The following is a 23,251-nucleotide window of genomic DNA, read 5'->3' as shown; positions in this document are numbered from 1 at the left end:
TCACAGTTTAACTTTCACTCGATTGCTGCTTTACACCTGAAACACCAGGTGAGGCACCTTAGCGTCCAACTTACATTGACCTTAGAGAAAAGTGGTCACGAGCTATAAAGACTATTAGTAGTAATTGTGTTCTGGTCAAGGTTTCAGTGTAAGTCGATGTAAGTAGCCACCTCCTGATACCATGACTGTTCTATGGCCACATGGTCTATTCTTTGGCTTTGTGCAACAAGGCAGCTTCAACTTGGTCAACTTTCTATAAGGCGTTGGGGGGTCTCAAGACTGCAGGAATGTTCCAACAGGCCCTTCCTTGCTCTTTTGTCCCAATGCCCAGTAGTAATCAGCACAAAGTTTTACTAACCCAGATTGTTTGTCATCCATTAGAGCCACCCAAAAGCAGTGATAACGCTGCTGTTCTACCAGAACTGGTCCTTCCCAGCCCTTTCGTCCCACTTAGGCTGTGACAATCCACGCATGTTATCCAACCATATACTTCCCCACACTGCCATCCAACCCAGAGGCAGATCTTTCCTCACATTTCAGCCCCACTGTCAGGCAATGGGAGCTAATGAGGCTGTCAAAACCAGTTAGATCCTTGTTCTCATGTCTACACCCTGCAAACAGGGGAACAAATGTCGCAGGCTGGAGTTAACTACTCCCATGGGAGTTTCATTCCTCCGTAGCGTGGAAAAGGTTGACAAGGTCTTCCTCCTGTCGCACGCCACAAATGAGGCAGCAAAAGGACATCACAGATCACTTCCCTTCTGAACGTGTCCCCTTATAATCCAGCCGGGGGTGTTTTCCCTCAAACAACATAGACACACTTCTACACAGTACACTCTTTAGGAGACACAAAAATAGCTCTTCAAGTACAGCATTATGCAAGACAATGAAGAGCTCAGTTGCCACCGTTCTTAGACACAGATGATAATAAATCTGACAAATGCTGCACAGCAAGAACCCCCTACGGCCTCACAACAACCATCTCAGGTCAATACCATATAACCATGCTTAACCGCACAAAACCCACAAATCACCGTTACTACAGTTTGAACTCTAAGACACCATCAGCGCCACTGACCGATGTCTCAGTCTGTACTTTGGCCAGAACCCTATTCCAGTGGAACAAATGTTTGTACTGCCACTGAGGTCAACGGTACACAATTCCATATTCCAATAGTTCTTAAACCTGGCCCTTGGGGACTCGTTGTTTAATGATTTTTGTTGCAATAGAGTTCCAAATTGAAAAGGCTTAAATGAGCTGTTTAATTGCATACAGACAATTTAATATACCTTAAAAACTGTCAGCGAAATACTGATGGACTAGAAAAGATCAAGGCAGCCATAGAAGGAAAAGCCAGGATATCGGAGGAGAGTCTGGTGAGGCGACAGAGAGTGAACTACAGACATCCTGGTCAACAATCTGACAATAAAAGGAGAAAGCAGAATGTTGCCCAGTCACTGCCCAGTAAGGGTGGGGCTGTGCTGACCTCCATTGGGAGGTCACTGAGAGGTGAAAAGAGCCTTTTGAGGACCTCCCAAAGCCTATAAATGTACCCTGCTTCTAGAAAATTGTGCCACAAGGCTCCTGAAGCATCAAGGTCCACCTCTCAACTAAGGCTACTGTGAGTGAGACAACTCAGTAGTGCCAAGTTTCATGGTTAGCATGTCTCTTCAGTTGAGTGCTCAAGAGTGGGATAGCACCCAAACACACTGGGGGTCATGGGAATTTGCAAAGCCAGCATGTATGAGCTTCAGGTTTTATCCCCACTTTTGGTATTAAGTCATTCAGCATGGGTGTTGCACTGCCAAGGGTGTGCAGTCTCCCCCCACTTACAATATTAATGGATGCTATATCAAGGTGCAGTTGGGCTTTGGAGGGTATCCACATCAAGCATGCCAGGGCTTCATTGCCGCTGTTTTGCAAATGATTCTACCCCGTTACCATTATCAGACCATGACCTCAAGCATGCAACCGAACGATTCCTTCGACTCCGTGGGCAAAGCCCACTTTTTACCATTTCATTTGTATCCCCATCACCAGCCATAGTCTAGAGTTTCCCTCTGAAAAAAGGCCCTGGGGTAGACCCAGAACATGCTACAGGTGCTCTGCGTCACTCTGCGGAGAAGACTGCTCTATAAGAATAAACTCAGTGGGACAGTGAGTAACGCTGCTGTCTCACAGCACATGGGTGGTGCGAGAGGACACGGGTTCGACCCCTGCTCAGTCTGTGTGGAGTTTGAATGTTCTCTCCGTGTCTGCGTGGGTTTCCTCCGGGTGCTCCGGTTTCCTACCACAGTCCAGAGACATGCTGTTCAGGTTCCCCTCATAGTGTGCGAGTGACAGAGAGAGTGTGTTCCACCGGTGTATGGATGAGTGACCCATTGTAAGTAGTGTATCTAGCAGGGTAAATCACCTTGGTGAATAAGGTGTGTGGGTTGATAACACTACATAGAGTTCACTGGAAGTCACTTTGGAGAAAAGCATCTGCTAAATAAATAAATCTAAATGTAATTACATCTCCTGTCTGGTCTGTATCAGGATCCAGAAACTAAAGATTAAAACCAACTATGCTCTACCATCACTGTCACACTTATATAATGTTACAGCTTTTATAATGGTCCTATGGAGAGATGGAATTTTTATCTTTTTGCACAAGATGTTTTACATAAAAAAAACAATTTTCATATTTTTATAAATAAATGTGCGTTATAAATATGAATTGATACATTGCCATTTTGACAAAGATGTAGGCAAGCAACTTTAATTTTTTAATTACTTAAATGTAATAGTGTTGAGTCCCTGTGCAATAAGATGAGTTTTTTTTTCTACGCTGAATACTAACTGGTATGATTGTTTCAAAGGGAAAACTTGCAAATCTATTCTACATTTCATTTTTCTACATTATTTTTAACTTACTCTATATGTTTCTTTTTACTTCAATATCTGCAGCTTGCAAGCACGAAAAGATGTGAGACAAGAGGCAGAGTACAGGTTAGAGCAGCAACGTTGCAATCAAAGGACCCAGGTTCGAGCCCTACCTCCTGCTGTAGTACCCTGTGGAGAATAGCGCCAGTTAAATAAATGTATGTAAAATTGATTCAAATTTTATTGAACTGATACCATTAAAAACTAACAAGCTGTAAAAATGGATAATCCTTTGTAAGCATCTAAGTATACAAATTGAACACTAAGCTGCTTTGGAGGAAAGCTTCAGGTAACTGAATAAATAATAACATGCATCCAGTACTTTGGACTCTGTAACTGATTAAGAGGCTGGAATGGAGAATAGTCACCTGAACGCATTCCTGCTGTGAAGCGGCACCCGTTTACATGCATTCTGCCCAGCTGCAGCACTGCGGCACTGTAGCCAACCTCAGCCTCGCTGAGAACCGGTAATTAAGAGCCCTCCATCTTAAGCTCCGCCTCCATCTCCAGCCACTCCACGGGCGCGGGGCTCCACGAGCTATTAATCATGCAACGGACATGAAGACGCTGTTGTGTGCTGCTGTGTGTTTATTCTTCACTAAATCAGGCGCAGATGCACGGTGCACCCACAGAAGGCACGGCAAGCGCCCCCTTCCAGCTAGCGCATTCTTCTTATGCTGAAGTCACATACTACTGGTGCCCTCCCGGGGGATACTCTGCAGGAGGCACACCCAAAGAATTTATAACCAGAACCTACCCCTCCCATCACAGCAGCTTACGTGGGATTGACCTCTACAGGGCATCTCCACAGGCCAATGAACGGCCTTGTGCACCGTGGGTGTGATAATGCTGTGGTATTCGCTGCAGGCACCAGGCTTAGGCATATACGCTGCCTGTTCCAGTGGCACAGTACTACCGGAATGCAAGCCAGGCCATCAGCGGCACCCAGTATCCATCTCAAGCGCCGACACCTGGCGAAGCCAGGCAGAGACCTGTCCACGACAGCAGTGGGAATGCCAGAACAGGTGAGTAAAACAAGTGTGGGCTTACAGAACCATGGGGCTATCAGCCACTCACCCGATCTTGGCCTTTTGCTTAGGCTTGGAGGAGGGTACGATCCTGGCCAGTCTGGGCGGTTTGTCCTTGGGCCGGGCTTTGCTGCCCCGGTGCCCCTTGTTCCCAGAGGAACAGGGGAAGCTCTCAGGACTCATCACTCGAGGGATGTTCTTCTCACCCCGCTCCCTAGCCTTGGCAATGGCTTCCGAGATGATCCTGTTGGCCTTCTCCTGCTTGTCCTCCACCGCTGACTCCATGGACGCCGGCTTTCTCAGAGCCCTCTTCTCTGAGGAGGAGTACGAGGAATACGACGACGAGGAGGACGAAGAGGAAGATGAGGAACTGCTCTTCATTGCAGTGCTGTGTACTCGTGTGTAGCTGCCCGAACCATTAGTGTTTTTAGGGGGCTGAAGAAAGCAAAGAGAAAAAATAAACAAATATATACGTATACATATATAAATGTACACATCACAAACCTTGTTCAAGCTAACTAAATGTTTACCACACACATCATGCAGCTATGCATTCTACAGCTACATTACTCCCTCAGCTTATCAACACAATTGGTACTGGAAGTCCATTCGTAAATCCAATTGTTTGTAAATACAAAATCACATTTACCACTACTTCACAATAAATAAAAGTTTAGCAATGAAGACGCCCCTTGAAATTATTTGCTGGTTTTGTAAAAACCTCAGATTAAGCTAAAACAAAGGAAATTCTCGAATTCTTTCAGGAATGCCAAAACCATATTAAAATTAATTTAAAATGATAAAAAAATCTAAATTCCACAGCCTCCTGACCAAAACTCACAGTTGACCAATATGTCTTATAAGTTTGAACAGTTTTAATGACTTTGAGTGTGCTCTACTGGCCACTACATTTACATTTATTTATTTAGCAGACGCTTTTCTCCAAAGCGACTTCCAATGAACTCTATGTAGTGTTATCAGACCACACACTTTATTCACCGCGGTGACTTACACTGCTAGATACACTACTTACAATGGGTCACTCATCTATACATCAGTGGAACACACTCTCTCTGTCACTCACACGCGACCCACTAACAGCTTGACGTGGCAACATGGGTCAGTTCTGCACCAAAAGACATAAATTCTGTAAAATACATAAGAAAATGCAATTAAAAAAAAAAAAAAAAAAAAAAAAAAAAAAACTGAAAAATACTTGCATCTATGAAAACTCTCAACCTGACCGTTAACAACACGAGCAACCAGAGTATTTCTCCAGCCAAGCTGATGCAAACACAGCAGCTTCAGTCTTCTAGAGCTACATGTGGACCTATGACTCCCCCATGTTAACAATCCAGTGCAGTAAAAGACGGTTCAAAAATTCTCGCTTTACCTGCCCCAACTAGCAGTACTAAAACACTGCGAAAATGTGGAAACCCTTTACTGAGGCTGATCAACGTTTATAACAATAGTGATAACTGATAATTCATGTCCCCCTTGGTTCACTTCTGAGAAACGGCTCTTGTCAGAAGCTCTAGAAGGCACAGGCGATGGAATGACAGTGTTCAGGTTACTCGTGTTAAAAACACACAGCCCTTGGATGTGTGTCTTTAACATGTACTGTGCGGCCCCCCCAAGTGGGGGGGACTCGATTCCCAAAAGTTTAACAAAAGGGGGGTTTACGCAAGCTCTGGTCTCGATGGCTCGATGAGTCAATCTTTTGAGAGACACAACATTCCAGGACGTCAAGACCTTGGAGGCTGATATCATACCCCAGCCCGATGAGTGTGACCTAACTGATCAGCACTGACGCATCTCCTACTCCCTTCGGAGGCAAACGGGACACACGCACACCACTACAAGCCCCAAGAACAGCACATCAGAAAAGCATCACATGACAGGTGGAGACAGGTTCTTGCTGTGTGCCTTTGCGTAAACGACAGCTCTCAGGTCTGGGCCGCACAACTGCCTTCTCTAGTGCCATCACTATGTATCGCCATATGTAGTCTTACGACAGGCTGCAGCATCACCCTGCTGCACTGCACTCCAGAACGTTGTAACTTCAGCGTGGTGTTGTCAACGTCTCTGATCAGAGAAGTAAAGTAAAAGTTGCCGTTTCTCATTCATGGGCTTCTGTGCTCGCTAACTTACTAGTGAGGGCCAGGGACACGGTGCTGATGAAAAAGGCAAAGGCCCAGAAAGAAACGTGCACACACACACACACACACACACACACACACACACACTGAGCTCTACCTGCAGCTTTATCTTGTATTCTGTGTTGCGTGAGCGTTGATGAATAAAAAGGGAGACAGAGTCTCTGATAGTAGAGGTGAAGTACCGGAAGTGCAGCTCCTCCCTGACACACAGAATCCACAGGCAATCCGCCACTAAAATAATCTCTCTCTCTCTCTCTCTCTCTCACACACACACACACACACACACACACACACACACACACAGATCCCCACGCTGGAGCGTGTCCCTAGCTCCTCCAATCAAAACACTGGTGCCAGAGTCCGTGCCACTGACTGTTCACATGCCTGATAGCGGTTTGGGACAAGCATCTTTCACAAACCCACACGCGCACACGGGAGGCCCGATATAATGCGGCTGCGCTGGACTGTGTTGCTCACCCGACAGCGCGACACGGAGAACGAACTGGAAGAGGGACACAAAAGGGGGATCGAGGGACCGCCGCCATTCATCTGGGACATAAACAACGGCCACGCGCCGCCGCTCACGTGCGCGGGGCACAGGACTGAAGAGAGAGGCACAGCGCGCGCGCCGCGAGCGGCTGCTGGAACATTCGGAGGCGCCCGGGATTCGGGAAAACGGAACCACGCCACTGCTCTACATTACACCGTTTAAATTTCAGTGTCACAGCAGCGCGGGGGGTGCCAGGGTTGGAGGGAGAGAGAGAGAGAGAGAGCTGCTGCTGCTGCAAAACTCGTTCGGGGGGGGGGGGGGCAGCATGGACACACAGAGAAAGACGAGAGATAGGGGGGTGATGGGAGAGATGGAGGGGGTGACAGGAAGAGAGAGAAAGAGCTGAGAGGAAGAAAGCGCGTGAAGCGTGCCACCTTACGGCCTGCTGCTGCTATACTTAATGCGGGGAAAAGCGGGAGCAGCAGAGAGTCCAAGATGGCGGAGGCTGCCGCGCCAGCCAGTCGCACAGGAGGCTCTTCAGTGCCTATGGGGCCCCTCCTCCTCGCTCGCGCCGCCCGCCGCCGCTGCGCACTCACCCTTCCTCGCGGCCTCTTCGCCGAAGACATCTTTCCTTCCCTCGCGCGACCGCCTGACAAAGCCTCGCCCTTCCTCAGGGACTCCCTCGCGCTTTCGCACTCGCCCGCCGCCTCGCTTCCTCCAGCCGCTGCTTCCTAGCGGCGCTCCGCCACAGTCCCTGCCGCCTCCTCCCCCCGCGGGGCGCGCTCACAGCGGGGGCATGAGGAGGCGACGCGCCTGGTCCCGGGTTCACGCGGTGGCGGGGGGGCCGGGGAACGTGGCCGCCCCGAGGGTTCTCATTCTGCCTCGCGTTCCGCCTGCCTCGCGCCCGTCCTCCACCACCGATCGGCCTCGGCCTCTCAGTGGCCCTCTGTCCCCCCCCCCGCAGTCTGGGTAGCTGGGTGGCCCTCGTGCCCCGCGCGCTCCTCACATCCCGCTCCACAAGGGTCCGGAAGCTGCTCTCGCTCTCCGCACACGCGCCTCCGTGCTAGCTTGGCCGCGCACTCCGGCGTCCCTTTTCCGCCTTTCTCTTGCGCCTGTTCGCTCGTTCTCGTCCCCTGTCCTTCGCTGAGGAGCGTTCCGCGAGCGCGCGCCTCTGCAGCAGCGGTGGAAAATGAAAGCACAAAGCAGCGAAATGCATCAGCATGAATATTAGAGATGTCGTTAAAATCCGGACTCGTTTTTTTTTTTTCGCTCGCTCGCTCGCTCTCTCACTCTCTCTCTCTGTGTGTATGGAGAAGTGTGCCAGCAGAGGGCGCTCGCGGTCATTCTGACAAAGTGTGTGGCGATCTGCACACACTGGATTTCACAGATTCGAAATGGAAGCGCAAGACCCACGTAACGCGCATGCGTGACGGCTTTATTAGCGCGCGCTACACACAATAATTGTAGGTGATAGTTGCACACCGTGTGTGTGTGTATATATGTGTATATATGGAATGCCTAAAATAGAGAATGGTCCAAAACATTGAGAATTTTATTCAGCTTTTACATATACACATTGCATCATTTAGCTGACACTCCGAAGCTACTGTGTTTACCCATTTATTATACAGCTGGATAATTTTACTGGAGCAATTTTAGGGTAAGTACGTTGCTCAAAGGTACTACAGCTAGAGTTAGGAATCCTGTGACCTTTGGGCCTAAAGGCAGCAGCTCTAACCACTACATTACCAGCTGCCCCATGGTTGAGGTCCTCGGAATAATGCCACACAACTGTGTATCCATATATTTAACTTAAATATAGAAAAACAGCATTGACAGTGTCTTTGTTGGGACACTCTACAGGGACAGCTGGCAGCGTAATTGTTAGACCTGCTGTCTTTGGACTCAAATTTGAATCTCACCACTAACTGTTGTAACCATGAGCAAGGCACTTACCCTAAATTGCTTTAGTAAAATTACCCAGATGTATAAATGGGGTAAAAAGCATAACACTGGAAGTTGCTTTAGAGAAAAGCATTAGTTAAATGAATAAATGTAAACTGATGTTCCCTGTCCAGCTATGGTAGAAATGTTAGTGAGTGTGCCTCTACTCCACCTAGATGGAAATGCATGCTTCATCGCCATGGGAACAGTAGCGTGCGCCCCAGCTTCAACGCCACTAAATCGACCTGCTCGTGGACCGCAGCTCTACAAAGCACTCAAGGAGGGAAAAGCTGCCCCAGAAGTTCCTCTGAGCTGCGTATGTTGAGGGTTTTAAAATCTCGTGCCAGGAACAACACAGATTTCTGGTGTCCAGCAGGGACACCTCGTGTGTGTCATATGGTGTCCTGTACACCCTAAAAATTCACTCACTCACTCTTTCCAGTGTGGATTACACTGCTAATTACACTCACAGCTGAGGCTCATGTCTCCCAAACAATGGAGCCATTCAGAAATTGTGAAGGAAAACTAAATTCTACACAGTTTAATGTTACTGTAGATAAAGTGGTGCACTGAAATACACCAAGGGAGAGAGACTAACTGATCTTCGAACACACCATTGATTGGGCTGTGCGATTAGACATGTGTTCGATCCCAGCTCAGTCTGTATGGAGTTTGCATGTTCTCCGTGTATTCGTAGGAGTTTCCTCCAGGTACTCTGGTTTCTTCCCAAAGTCCACAGACATGTTTCTGATGAATTGGTAATTTGAAATTGCTTGTAGTTTGTGTATGTGTGTGCTACACTTCTCCATTGTATACATTTACATTTATTCAATGAGCAAATTCTTTTCTCCAAAGTGACACACATCTACGAGAACAACCCAAAGTCTATTACATGAACAATTGCATAAATGGGTGAATGACTGTAGAGTTTAGTGCAATGTATGTAACACTAAGTTACCTTGGTAAAGGTGTCACTTGGGAGAAAAATTAACTACTGCAAAAATGAAGATTTTTAATCCTGCAGTTTGTATTCGTAACTGTTGTATCTTATATAAACACTGAAGCAGACTCTTGACAAGCCTATTATAACGGAGCTGATTTTCATTTCATAAAAGGTGCATGTTTATTTGAAGTACCTTCAGCCGAGATACCGGTGGCCAGCAGCTGTAAATTGCAGTACACGGTGCTGGATTGTGAGTAAGGAGGAGCTACCAGGCTGTGTGTGGGACTCTCAGTGGGACTGAACCTCACCACACTGCCTTTGGGGATTTTAAAAAAAGGTGCAGGAAAGAGTGAGATTATGAGGCCTACATGACTTCACATTTACGCCCTGTGTTCCACCGTTTTTCTGGAAGATAGAACCTAAACTTGTCTCTGATGGACAGGACAGCCTGAAATACACAAAGTACAGTCATGTGCCACTGAACGAAGCTTCGTTTAACGACTGACCGCATATGCGACGATGGTCCCATAAGATCATAATGGAGCTGAAAAATTTTTATTGATTAGCGTTGTCATAACGTCATAGCGCAACGTTATTTACGAGTTCGTGGTGGTGCTCCTGTAAACAAACCTACTGTGCTGCCAGTTGTATAAAAGTACAGCACATACAAATATGTACAGTATATAATACTTGATAATGATGACAAACACCTGTTACTGGTTTATGTATTTACTATACTGTACTTATCGTTATTTTAGAGTGTCCTCTTTCTACTTATGAAAAAAGTTTACTGTAAAACAGTATGCTGTGTTATGCTGGCAGCAGCGTCATAAATCTTGTGTTTACCGCACCTCTTGACTGCATCGAGGCTATACCATCTAGGTTTGGATAAGTACACTCTATGATCGAGGCTATACCATCTGGGTTTATATAAATACATTCTATGATCGGGGCTATACCATCTAGGTTTGTATAAGTACACTCTTGTGATCGAGGCTATCCCATCTAGGTTTGTATAAGTACATTCTTATGATGTCACACAATGATGAAATCGCCTAACGACACATTCCTCAGAACGTATCCCTATCGTTAAGCGATGAATGTCCGTATGTGCTGAAGGTATCATTTGGAGGACTGTAGGGTGTGCTTTATTTCAGTGTCTTTTAGCCTCTATTTCCAACAAAGCTGTTATATGGATGTTTAAGAATAAACAGCAATTAAAATATTCTTAAACCTGTGGGACCACAGCTCTCGACCACTGAAGTTACTAACTTCTATTACCCATTAATTAATGAGGCAACAAGGATTAACACTTCTGTAGGCTGCAACACATACTGTAATTTTCTGCATAATTTATACTATTTTCTAGAACTTTATGCAAAAAATTATTTGTAGAAAAGATTCAGGACTACACCAGTAACCGCTTTCACAGATCTCACAGTCTCTTCAAAGAATTGTGAGCAGTTCAGTTTTTGCAGGAAGTCCAAAGTCCTTATGCTGTGGTGGTAAAACACATGCAAGAAAAACAGAAAAGCGCAAGTTAAAATGAACCTTTCAGAAAGAATTCAGCCTTATCTTGAACGCATTTGTTAGAGACAGAAAAACTTCCCTTTTTGCACACAGTACTAGTTCACTTCTCCTACGATATCACCGTAAAAACACAGAGAGGTTTTAAATAGGCTATTTATGTTGCATTATCTCTACAACTTCATGCCCAACGGTCAGCTTGAGAGGGCGAAGAACGTAGCGAGGAAAAATGCAGGAACGCCGGATCACGCGGCCTGTGCAGCATTGCCGTGGCAACGGAACAGTTAATATGCTAATAAGCCGTGCTCTGAGCCTGGGAGTAGTTTCCTTTCTTTAAAATGAGCGGAGGCGCAGGTGGTAGTTTCAGAGCTATTCATTTACAAGCCCGTCAAAGATGGCTGGCTTCCTATGAAATATTAATGTGCTGGTTTTTATTTCTCCTCCGCTGCAGTGCACATAGAAATGGGAACTGCGTACTGAGTGCCTTTTATATACAGTACAGGGCGCACAGGACCTGGAGACAGCATGCAGCCCTTACAGAATCCCCGTCCACTAGAGTCTGAGCGCCAGACTTACCACGGCAGACACTTTGATACCATATCGCATGCAAAAATAGGAGGCACAAGGCAGAATGTAGAAATGTGCTTGAAATAGAAGGCCTTGGCTGGTAACACAGCTTAAAGCGTGGAGGTTGACTCATTACACAGATAGACAGGGAGGTAAGTAGACGGACAGATAAATTAAAAAAAATAATAAAAATTGATCCTGAAGGAAATTACATGAGGGTACATCACTATAGATTTAAGTACATGTACATTTATTTAGCAGATGCTTTTCTCCACACAGGAGCAGTAAGTAAACACTGTGGGAATGAGCTGAGCCACACTCTTGCTCTGTTTGGGTGTGCTCTACAGCCCCACTACATTTACATATTTAGCAGACACTTTTCTCCAAAGCAACTTCCAACAAACTCTATGTAGTGTTTTCAACCCACAAACCTTATTCACCAAGGTAACTTACACTGCTAGATACACTACTTACCATGCGTCACTCATCTATACATTAGTGGAACACTCTCGCTTATCACTCGCACACTATGGGTGAAACCCAGACAGCATGTCTTTGCACTGCGGGAGGAAACCAGAGCACCCAGAGGAAACTCACAGAGAGAATATGCAAACTTCACACTGACAGAGCGGGGATTGAACCCACATTCTCTCATACCACCCAAGTGCCGTGAGACAGCAGTGCTACTTGCTGTGCCACGCACGCACGCGTCCTGAGCGGGGTCGCGGCGAACTGGCGCCTAACCCCGCAACACGGGGCGCAATGCTGGAAGGGGAGGGGACGCACCCAGGATAGGACACCAATCCGTCACAAGGCACCCCAAGCAGGACTCAAACCCCAGACCCACCAGAGAGCAGGACCCGGCCAAACCCGCTGCACCACCACGCCACCCTACATATAAGTAGCACTAGGGAGATAAGTAGCACAGCAAGTAGCGCCTGCATGGTATGAGAGGATGTGGGTTCAATCCCTGCTCAGTCTGTGTAGAGTTTGCATGTTCTCCCCATGTAAATGTAAGTAGTTACCACACCCCAAGACACTGGAGTACATACATAAGAAGAAGTCTTACTGGCATCTCCGTTCCACTTGGGCAGTAAGGGCCGAGGGGCACCCTGACATTGTGAGCCCTTGCCTAACTCTCCAGCTCAGCCCATGTCATTATTTCTTTTTCACCACTACCTTTACACTTCTTCCTCTTCACCAAAATCAAATAGGAGATCCCCTCAGTCAAGAGCACCGCTGTACTTCCCTGGGCATAATATGTTAGACTTCTGTGTCTCGTCCCTTCGTCGTGGACGCAGTTCCAGTTAAAAATGGACGGCTTGCATGCGTCAGTCTCGGGAAGAGCAGAAACTCTGGCTGGATGCCATTCTAGTCGCCCGCGGAGCCGAATTCACACGTCTTGTCTGAATTGAAGCTGGCGTGTTCGTATCACATGAGCCGTCACGCAAAGGCGGTTCTTGTTCACGTTGTCCCCCAAAACATTCATTATTCTATTTCTAATTAAAGACCTATTTCAACACACCTACACATGTCTACATTTTTAAGAAGGTCATCAAAAAGTCTATCTTCTACTCTTATGTAGTGCTATCGGTCCAAAGTAAGTAATTACACCGTACTCTCTGTTAAAACTTACTCTAGCAGTGTATTCTGTGCGAGGAGGACCAGGACCCTCCGTGATCCAACTGGTACCGGACACATGGGTATCGATATTGTCTGAACCGCTTGTCCCATACGGGGTCGCGGGGAGCTGGAGCCTAACCCGGCAACACGGGGCGTAAGGCAGGAGGGGGAGGGGACGCCAGTCCGTCACAAGGCACCCCAAGCGGGACTCGAACCCCAGACCCACCGGAGAGCAGGACCCAGTTCATTCCGCTGCACCACCGCACCCCCCCATGGGTATCGATATTCATTTGTCAATTTCAAATGTGTTCAGCTGAACAAGACTGACCTTCAGAAGAAAATGAATCACCAGCAGCCTCCCAACGACATACCCAGCCAGGATCTACTAAACTCCCGCCCATCACGGACCACAATTACACACCACCCTGTGTACACCACCATAGTAAAAGCCGTTTCAGCACCAGGCTGCTCCACCTGGGGTATGCAAAGGATGTCAACTATACCAGCAGCCATGAGGCTCTACAATAGGTCCTTATTCTACCGGGGAGGGCAGGTGAATGACCTTTATCTGAGCAAGTGGTACTGAACTGCTCTGCGTCCCACCATACCTTCTACCACCTCATCTTCGTTCATCATCTCACATCAATCCTCTCCTCCTTCTCCTACATTTACATATGTTTGCCTATTCATTCACTTGTTAACTTATTTTTCCCACTTAATTCACTAGCCAACATTTATTTTTCTACTAATTTATATGTTTGGTTACTTTCCGCACATATGTATGTACATATATGTCACGCCTGTGTATGTATGGTATACATGGTATTCTGCTGCAACACAGTAAAATTCCTTCTGGGATAAATAAGGCTTCATGCATTCATTCAAACTACTTTGTTATGTTGTGTTATTATAACTAATGTTCACTAATGAAGTACTTATGATGTCTTTAATGGGATTTGGTTATATTTTAGTATGAATGGATACCAATTCTGTGCATTTGGAACATGTAAACATTGTTTACCATTGAAATGAATGGCAATTACATCTGAGTTTTTGAGGATTAACTTCATCAAGTTTTTTTCAGGAATTAATTACCTTTGTGAGAAGGGGAAGACTATTGAAAATGTGGAATACACTTAGAACAATTAAAAAAGGAAACAGCTTAAAAGCCCATGCTAAGCCAATGGCGCTCTTACAGTATGTCCGCTGTGAAATGCCGGGAAAAGAAGGTGCAGCGGAGCAGTGAATCGATGTGTGCGAAAGCAGCCCTGGAAACACTATGATGAGATGTACCTGTGTCTCTGCGTGACCCATCTTGTCTGCAGTTATGCTGTAGGAGGAATCACAGCAGTCTGTCTGATTTACAGATGGGAGTTGGCATAATCATAGGAGCAAGAAGTTCTGGGAAGTCAACAGGCCACCTCCTGCACTGCGAGGAGAGTAAATATTAATGCAGCCAAGAAGTGGCACCCTCAGTCCTATTATACCTGCATTTACATTTATTTATTTAGCAGATGTTTCCCTCCAAAGTGACCTCCGATGAGCTCTATGTACAGGTGGTCCCCGATTTACGATGTGGTTATGTTCCACGAAACCCATCATAAGCTGAAAATATCGTAAGTCGAAAATGCATTTAATACACCTAATACACACCTCTGCGTGACAGACTGGGAGATGCGGATCGCTGGCGCTGCCCAGCATCCCGAGAGAGTATCGCTCCGCGTATCACTTGCCCGGGAAAAATTCAAAATTCGAAGTACGGTTTCTACTGAATGTCTGTCGCCAGCTCACCATCGTAAAGTCGAAAAAATCGCAAGTCAAACCATGTAGTATCAGCTCACGCACCTTATTCAGCGCGGTGACTTACACTGTTAGATACACTACTTACAATGGGTCTCTCATCCATACATCAGTGGAACACACTCTCTCTGTCACTCACACACTATGGGCAAACCTGAACAGCATGTCTTTGGACTGTGGGAGGAAACCAGAGCGCACAGAGGAAACCCACACAGACCGAGTGGGGACAACATGCAAACTCCACACAGACTGAGCGTGTATCCAACCCACATCCTCTCACACCACCCAGGCACCGAGAGAGCATCGCTACTCGCTGTGTCACCACATAAATTCAACATTGTTTTGACTCAACACAAAAATTTAGCAGAGTATTCATGGAAACACCAAGAAATGTAAGGTGAATTCCGAACTGCGGCAATCTTACTGTACTTAAGCTGAACATTTGTACATTGGTGCATGGATTCTACAGCACTGCTCTTGTCACTCCACAGTCTGGGGTTTATTTTCAGAGCCATCCCGGGCTATAAACAACCTCGTATACTGTATGTAAAATACAAGCTTGAAAGAGCGAGCTTGTACATGGTTCCAAGAACCACAAAAATACACCCATTCCTCGTATAACAGAGTTAATTCCGTCCCTGCAGTTACCCTATTAGTCAAATTCCTGTTGCGCACACACACGCACACACACAGTCTACAACCGCTTAACCCAAGCGGGGTTGTGGCGAGCCGGAGCCTAACCCAGCAACACAGGGCGCAAGGCTGGAGGGGGATGGGACACACCCAGGATGGGACACCAGTCCGCCACAAGGCACCCCATAGTGGGCGCCGGCTGAACCCACCATGCCCCCATGCCCCCCTTATAGGTTCCCAGACAAACAATGTCACTTATAAGTAATTAATAATTATAGCTTGTATTTTAATTTTATACTTTCATTCATTACTGTTCAAGAAAAGTTTGTGAACCCTTTGGAACTGCCTGGATTTCTGCGGTAATTACACATATAATGTCGCCTGATCTAAGGCACAATAACAGACAAAACTCACACACACACACACACATTTTCAGAACCGCTTGTCCCAGACAGGGTCGCGGGGAACCGGAGCCTACCCAGTAACACAGGGCGGAAGGCCGGAGGGGGAGGGGACACACCCAGGACGGGACGCCAGTCCGTCACAAGGCACCCCAAGCGGGACTCGAACCCCAGACCCACCGGAGAGCAGGACTGCGGTCCAACCCACTACGCCACTGCACCCCCTACAGACAAAACTCAACCCGCTTAAACTAATATCACAAAATGCCTGTATTTCTTGCTGGTGCTGAACATGTCATTTGAACTTTTTCAGTTTGACATGAAGCTCCTCAAGTCACATGTCCTGATTTCAGTTTATGAACTGCGGGATTATGAGCAAAAGAAGAAGTCAAAGTTGCGAAGCTACGGTCAGTACATCTCCTAAATACACCCCTTCATCACCGGAATCGAGATCCTTGGCGCGGCAAAGACTGCAAGTGTCCGGCAGGCTGAAGCTGCCATTACCGCAGTACGGCTCAGCGCAAGTCGCCATACCAACCGGGACAGTTAAGGGTCATAAAGGCTCAATGGGTGTTGAATCTAGTGACCACCATGACCATTTTCCTGCATGACACTACCAAAAGACACCACCAGAGCGGAGTCTGAGTCTCGGCTCATGTCGACATCTCCTCATACCGCTGCGTTTCGTCATTGGGAGTGCAGCGATGCCACCGGAGAGAATGCGAACAAATTTACTCCACGTCGGACATGTGTACATCCTAGTTCTTCTGCAGAATTGTGAAATGCAGCCCTTTAAGAATTAATGCTGTGCTCTGGAGGGGGAATAGAAAAAAAAAAAAAAAAAAAAAGGCCTAAATTGGGCCTCAAACAGGTCTTCTCTGCTGGAGCTGGACAGATATTTATAGGCATCAGATGCAGACCAAAGCCTGCTGCCTGGCATATTAAGCCAGCATAAATGGAACCATTAGTACTTCACCAAAGGACATCAGGAGCAGAGTCAGATTTCGAGTGGGAACACCTCTGGCCCTCGATGCCACCTTTAAATAGCTTCCAGCTGCTGGAGGGTAATTAAATGAGCGTATCCGTCTGGCATTTCTAATTCAATTAATTTACATATTCACTTCATTTGACAGGAGCTCTTGAGTGTTTACGTCCCCGAAAGGGTCAGGGATGCTGGCCTTGTAGTTACAATGAGGGGTCTGTGCTCCAGGATCGGGGGCGGGTGATCATTAACGGCCGACGGGGTGATGGAGGTAAGACGCACCGCAATCTACTGTATGCAGATCCAGCCTCAGGGGTGCTGTGGGTCACGAGAACAAACGGGACGACTAACACATGCGTCCATTACGCTGTCTGCATGTTCAAAAACAAAAGAAAAGCCCCACCCAACTCATGAATTGTTAAAACAGGTTGGCGCTTTTCATATGGAAAAAAGAAAAAAAAAAAAAAAAATACAGACACGGAAATAGAAAAATAGAAACAGGGTATATTACATCACTTTCCCACGAAAGCAATCTTTACCGTGATCTGCCTCTTTTCGCTTTCGTCAAGCATTGAGAGACAAGGTGGCGACGGGAGAATCCAAGGTCACCTCTAAAGGCATGCACTAAAGCCTTGAGGAGCGACAGGATAGGGGAAGACCCGTGAGGACCCATACCTGAGCTCCTTCAGAGTGAGAGTACTGTAAATCCTCGTTTATAATGTGCAGCGATGGATAATGAGCACCCCCTAATCCCGAGCCTCGCTATAATTAAAGATCTAAACACCTACAAACAGTATAACACACAGGTTTACTTACATTTATTCATTTCTCGAAAGCAACTAACAATTGCTTACCCATTTATACAGCAGGGTAATTTTACCGAAGCAATGCAGGATAAGTACCTTGCTCAAGGGTTCTCTAGGTGGAGGTGGGACTTAAACCTGCAACCCTTGGGTCTAAAGGCAGCAGCACCAACCCCCGCACCATCAGCTTCAGAGCCACCTCCACTAAGTTTGGCTCACTAGCAGTATAGCAAACATTATATTTTAAATACTTGAAAGTAGAATTATTGATTTAAGTTTAAATGTAATATTTATTACCGTAGCAATTATTAAAACTGTGAAATGTCAGACATGAGTACACCGCAGATAAGCGAAGATAAGTTACGCTGAAACAGACGGGAAAAGTGTAGCTATTCGTGAATTTGACACTTTAGAAACTGTTGAGATATATTTATAAAAAAAAAAAAAAAAAAAAGAAGTACTTACTTTTTGGATGTTCTTTGATTTATGCAAATTTATGCAAATAATGTTTACACTACATTTATCGGACACTTTTCTCCAGAGTGACTTACAATGTTAAGCTACATACAGTTATTTACCCATTTATACACCTGGGCAAATTTTTACTACAGCAATTTAGAGTAAGTACCTTGCTTAAGGGTACAATAGGTAAAGACGGGATTCAAACCTGCAACCTTCAGATCCACAAGAAACGGCTCCAATCCCTACTCTACAAGCTACCCTACCTTAAACTACATAAACAACAACTTCCTGCATTATGCTTCGTCTTTATTTTTTGCAGCTACATGAAGGGTTACAACCGTTCAAATTAGGGAAAAATTCTATTTAAAATGCATATCTCAGGATTGGTTACACCTATAAATAATCACACTATAAATACAACTGTAAAAGCTGTGTTGTTTCTGCCTTGCTGTGACATTGCAGCAATGTGAACTCCTTATGGTGTCCTGCCAAGCGTCAGCCCAAATACAAGTTTGGAAAATTTTATCCCACGTGTAAGTGTTGTGTATACTACTCCCAGACTTAAACAAATGTGTTGGATTCCAGATTTTATAGTCATTACCCTTCTCCTGAGGGGGTGTGGTGGTGCAGCGGGCTTGGATGGGTGCTGCTCTCCTGTGGGTCTGGGGTTCGAGTCCTGCTTGGGGTGTCTTGTGATGGACTGGCGTCCCATCCTGGGTGCGTCCTCTCCCCCTCCAGCCCTATGCCCCGTGTTGCTGGGTTAGGCTCCGGCTCACCGCGACCCCACTTGGGACAAGCGGCTTCAGCGAGTGTGTGAGACGTAGTAATGTCGCCTACAAAGGTAAGTGAGCACAGTGAATGGAATCAGTTGCAACATAGATATAAACCTTCATTGCGCCACCATCTCACTAAATCAATCTTTTCTTTCTTCTTTTTGCCGTTTGCTTCAGCAAATGTGTGCGTACCCTTCTCCCTCGCTGTCCAGCATCCGCGGTCATTTCGGCAATCCACATGGTGTGAAGGACTGTATGTTGTTTTGTCCAGTTCACCACAATAATGCTTCTTCAGCGTAACCATTGGTGTACCATCCCGGCTGGCGAAGTGGATGTGCTCTCTTATTCTTCTACTGTCACAACGTTTTAAACGCTGTTAATTTTATTTAGTTTCAATCTGGTCTTTTATTGCTGTAATTTTACAAAGCCACTATCTGGGCGATACAATGGCGCAGCGAGTAGCGCTGCTGTCTCACAGCACCTGGGTGGTGTGAGAGGATGTGGGTTTGATCGCAGCGCAGCCTGTGTGGGTTTCCTCTGGGTGCTCTGGTTTCCTCCCACACTGCAAAGACATGCTGTTCAGGTTCCCCCGTAGTGTGTGAGTGACAGAGTGTGTGTGTTCCACTGATGTATGGATAAGTGACCCATTGTAAGTAGTGTATCTAGCAGTGTAAGTCACCACCGTGAATAAGGTGTGTGGGCTCATAACACGACATAGAGTTCATTGGAAGTTGCTTTGGAGAAAAGAGTCTGCTAAATAAATGTAAATTGTTTTATAGTTCTTGGTAGAGGTAAAAAGGCTCTAGAATTGTAATCCATATGTCCTTCTCATTTTTTTATGTTTAAATTAATAGGGAAAATGAATAAACTAACAGGAGTAAAGGGAACACAGTGGTGCAGGAACATTGACTGGCGTGCACCGACCGTGGCCCGTCTTATCGGATCAAACTGGGGTAACTGGCCTGTCAGGACTGCAACTGCTGGGACAAACACCCCCCTCTGCAGGGGGTGGGTGACGCTGAGAATTAGCGACACTCCTCAGTGAGCTTCCTACTACGGTACGAGTGCAGGCCGAATAGACCCAGAATGAGGCCCAGAGTGTAAATGACACATTACTGACATACTTCCATACTTTCATCAGCCTATTGTAAAACACAAACTTTTATTAGTTATTATAAATAGAAATGAGTAAAGTAATGGTATCCGAAGTATTATTTTTTTCAACGTAGCAGAAGAAGTTTATCTAATAAGAAGAAATTTCAAAATAACAAAACAAATAAGCACCAACATTAATTAATGCAAATCAACTTTTTATTTTTTTTAGAAATTAAACAAGGTCTCTAATCAACCCAAAATTTTGTGCAGGCAATATGGAAATTCTGCCTGGACCCATTTACTTTTAAGATTCCACATCTGAAGGTTTGCTATTTCCAAATGGTATATTTTATTTACCCATTAATGGTAAAAATTTAACCTGGATATTCACTTTGCCCTGGTAAAAAGGTGTTTTTTTTTTTTGTAGTTGTTATATGCCTGCTACTTTAAATCAGCTTGGCATGTTCAGGGCATTTTTTTTTCCTTTTTAAATTTCTGAACGATAATCCGCCCCTTCACCTTGACTAACCCTCTTGGGCCCCTGACCAAGCTACTGGATCCGATGTCCTTGGGGCCAGAAGCACAGGCTGGAGGCACAGGCAAAGCTTTCTGTTTACACACCCCAGACCCAGGAGAGACTGTGGGAAAGCATCCCGCCCAGGAAGGCCTGGCTGCACCAACGCCGAGCCCAGTATGAACACCACCCGCACGCATTGAGTTATTATTTATTTATTTAGCAGACTATGGGTGAACCTGAACAGCATGTCTTTGGACTGTGGGAGGAAACCAGAGCACCCAGAGGAAACCCACACAGGCACGGGAAGAACATGCAAAGACTGAGTGGGGATCGAACCCACCTCCTCTCGCACCCTACACACACACGCTCCAACAGTAGTATCAATGCTGTACGTTCGCTTCCACACACTGCTAAGCCCCGCCTCCAGCATGGTGCAAGCCAGGCCGCTGGAACAGCATGGGTACGCTAGGATTCTCCGAGGTCACCTTTTGTTCTGCTCTAGTTACACGAGGGTAAGGCAGAATCCCCTGGCATGCTGGAAAACACAAGAAACACTAACCCAAGTAAAGGCAAGGCTTGAGCAAAGAGAGCCGACTACTATTAATTTTATATTTTAAACAAATATCAAAAACATTGCATTATAGAAGAAGGAATAAATCAAGTGAGAAATTCCCAAAGAGATGATCTCATGTGGGAAGTGCATTTTAATCTAAATGGGCGCACGCACACACACACGCGCACACACTAGATTTATGCCTCCTTTTCTTTTTTATGAGAAGAAACAGCAGAAAACCGTCCCTGTTAAAACAGAAGCGGCGGCAGCAGCATCATCAGCAACAACAGCATCAGCACTTGTCTGTGTCTGAATGGGAGGGAGAGTTCTTTCTGGAAAACTGAGCTTCTCACTGTTATTAATTATATATTTATATTTATAGTGTTTATGCTGGTATCGGTTGATGAACATGTTAAATTTTGACAAATCTTACAAACTAAAATTTCAATTCACAATGTAACAAACATTGTATTATGTTGATTTCTTTTTGCATTTTTCATTCAGTTTTATCAGATTAATCATACTTTTCCACATTCTTCAAATCTTTCCACATATTCCACAATTTTTAAATTAGCAAATCTTGGCGAATTTTGGCGCCGGGTTCCAGGCACTGAATGTTCCAGCACCTTTTAGGATCTGATGCTTTCTATAACGTTCTGGTCCCTTCCAGAATCTTCCAATGGCTGTAAAGTACCAAACCAAAACTAACACTCTAGGAGAACTAGTGGTATTTTTAAAATCAGTACATTTTAATCTTAACGCAAAAAAGGACATAACTAACAACTTTGAGAAATTTTCTTGCGTGGTGTTATCAGCACATATACAGAGTAGACAACGTAGAATATACAAGTGGTCTCCGATTTACGATGGTTTGATTTGTGATTTTTTTTTTTTTTGACTATACGATACGGTGGCGACAGAAGTTCAGTAGAAGCGATACGCAGTGCGATACTCTCTCGCGATGCTGGGTAGCGACAACGATCCGCATCTCCCGGTCTGTCACACAGAGGTGTGCATTAGGTGTATTAAATGCATTTTTGACTTACGATAGGTTTCGCGGAACATAACCCCGTCGTAAATCGGGGACAACCTGTATAAAATGTACAGATGCTCCTCTACTTACGACGGTTCGACTTAACGATTTCTCGAAGTTACGATGGTATGATAGCAATACACATTCGGTAGAATCTGTACTTCGAATTTTGAATTTTGATCTGTTCCCGCGCTTGCGATATGGGGTACGGTACTCTCTCCTGATGCTGGGCGATGGCAGCGAGGTGCAGCATCCATTCAACCACGCTCTCAGTCTCTGTATTGATCACGCCAACGAGTGTAAACAACCGATACGGTCTTGAAAGCGTTTTTTTGTATTGTGTTTTCGCATCCCATCATGTCTACTAAACACCCATGTGTGTCTCCTCTTTAAATTTGCCGAGCTGTAGGCTATGGTAAGAGTTCTGAGCACGGTTAAGGTAGGCTAGGCCGGGCTATGATGTTCGGTAGGTGCGCTACTGTATTCTCTTTCCATTTACGATTTTTCCACTCACGATGGGTTTATCGGAACAAAACCCCATCGTCAGTCGAGGAGCATCTTTAGTGCTGCGTAAAAGTACCTGCTCTTTACTATTTCTCTATTTTGTAGCTTTTTCGCGAGAAACCGGACCATTCGCACACAATGGGGTCTCTGCTCAGAGGTGCGGGGACTGATGCCCATGTCTCGGAGCTACATGGTAAAGCGTACCGCAGAAGCTACGCTGTAACAGCATCTACCAGAAGACCCAAAAACGGCTGCCGGCATGCGATGGTTAAAGATTTCTACTGGCTGCACACACACACACACATTTTCAGAACCGCTTGTCCCTTACGGGGTCACGGGGAACCAGAGCCTACCCGGCAACACAGGGCGTAAGGCCGGAGGGGGAAGGGGACACACCCAGGACGGGACGCCAGTCCGTCACAAGGCACCCCAAGCGGGACTTGAACCCCAGACCCACCGGAGAGCAGGACTGCGGTCCAACCCACTGC

General features: G+C 45.9%; 1 protein-coding gene across 10 annotated transcripts in view; it reads right to left on the bottom strand.

Moving 5' to 3' along the window:
* chd9 (chromodomain helicase DNA binding protein 9) overlaps positions 1–23,251 on the bottom strand; it is a 71,911-nt gene that overhangs the window by 35,969 nt on the left and 12,691 nt on the right. For 7 of the 10 annotated variants that reach the window (XM_029252500.1, XM_029252502.1, XM_029252503.1 and 4 more), the window contains one exon: positions 4,004–4,389. In XM_029252500.1, the coding sequence (XP_029108333.1) occupies positions 4,004–4,389 (386 nt within the window). Of the gene's footprint in view, positions 1–4,003; positions 4,390–7,199; positions 8,041–23,251 lie in introns of those variants that run through there. The other 3 variants (XM_029252506.1, XM_029252508.1, XM_029252507.1) reach the window with 2 other exon arrangements.

This window comes from Scleropages formosus, chromosome 5, assembly GCF_900964775.1.
Source record: "Scleropages formosus chromosome 5, fSclFor1.1, whole genome shotgun sequence".
NCBI classification, from domain to species: Eukaryota; Metazoa; Chordata; class Actinopteri; order Osteoglossiformes; family Osteoglossidae; genus Scleropages; species Scleropages formosus.
The sequence above is the reverse complement of the archived record's forward strand: the minus strand, read 5'-3'. Positions and strand labels throughout refer to the sequence as shown.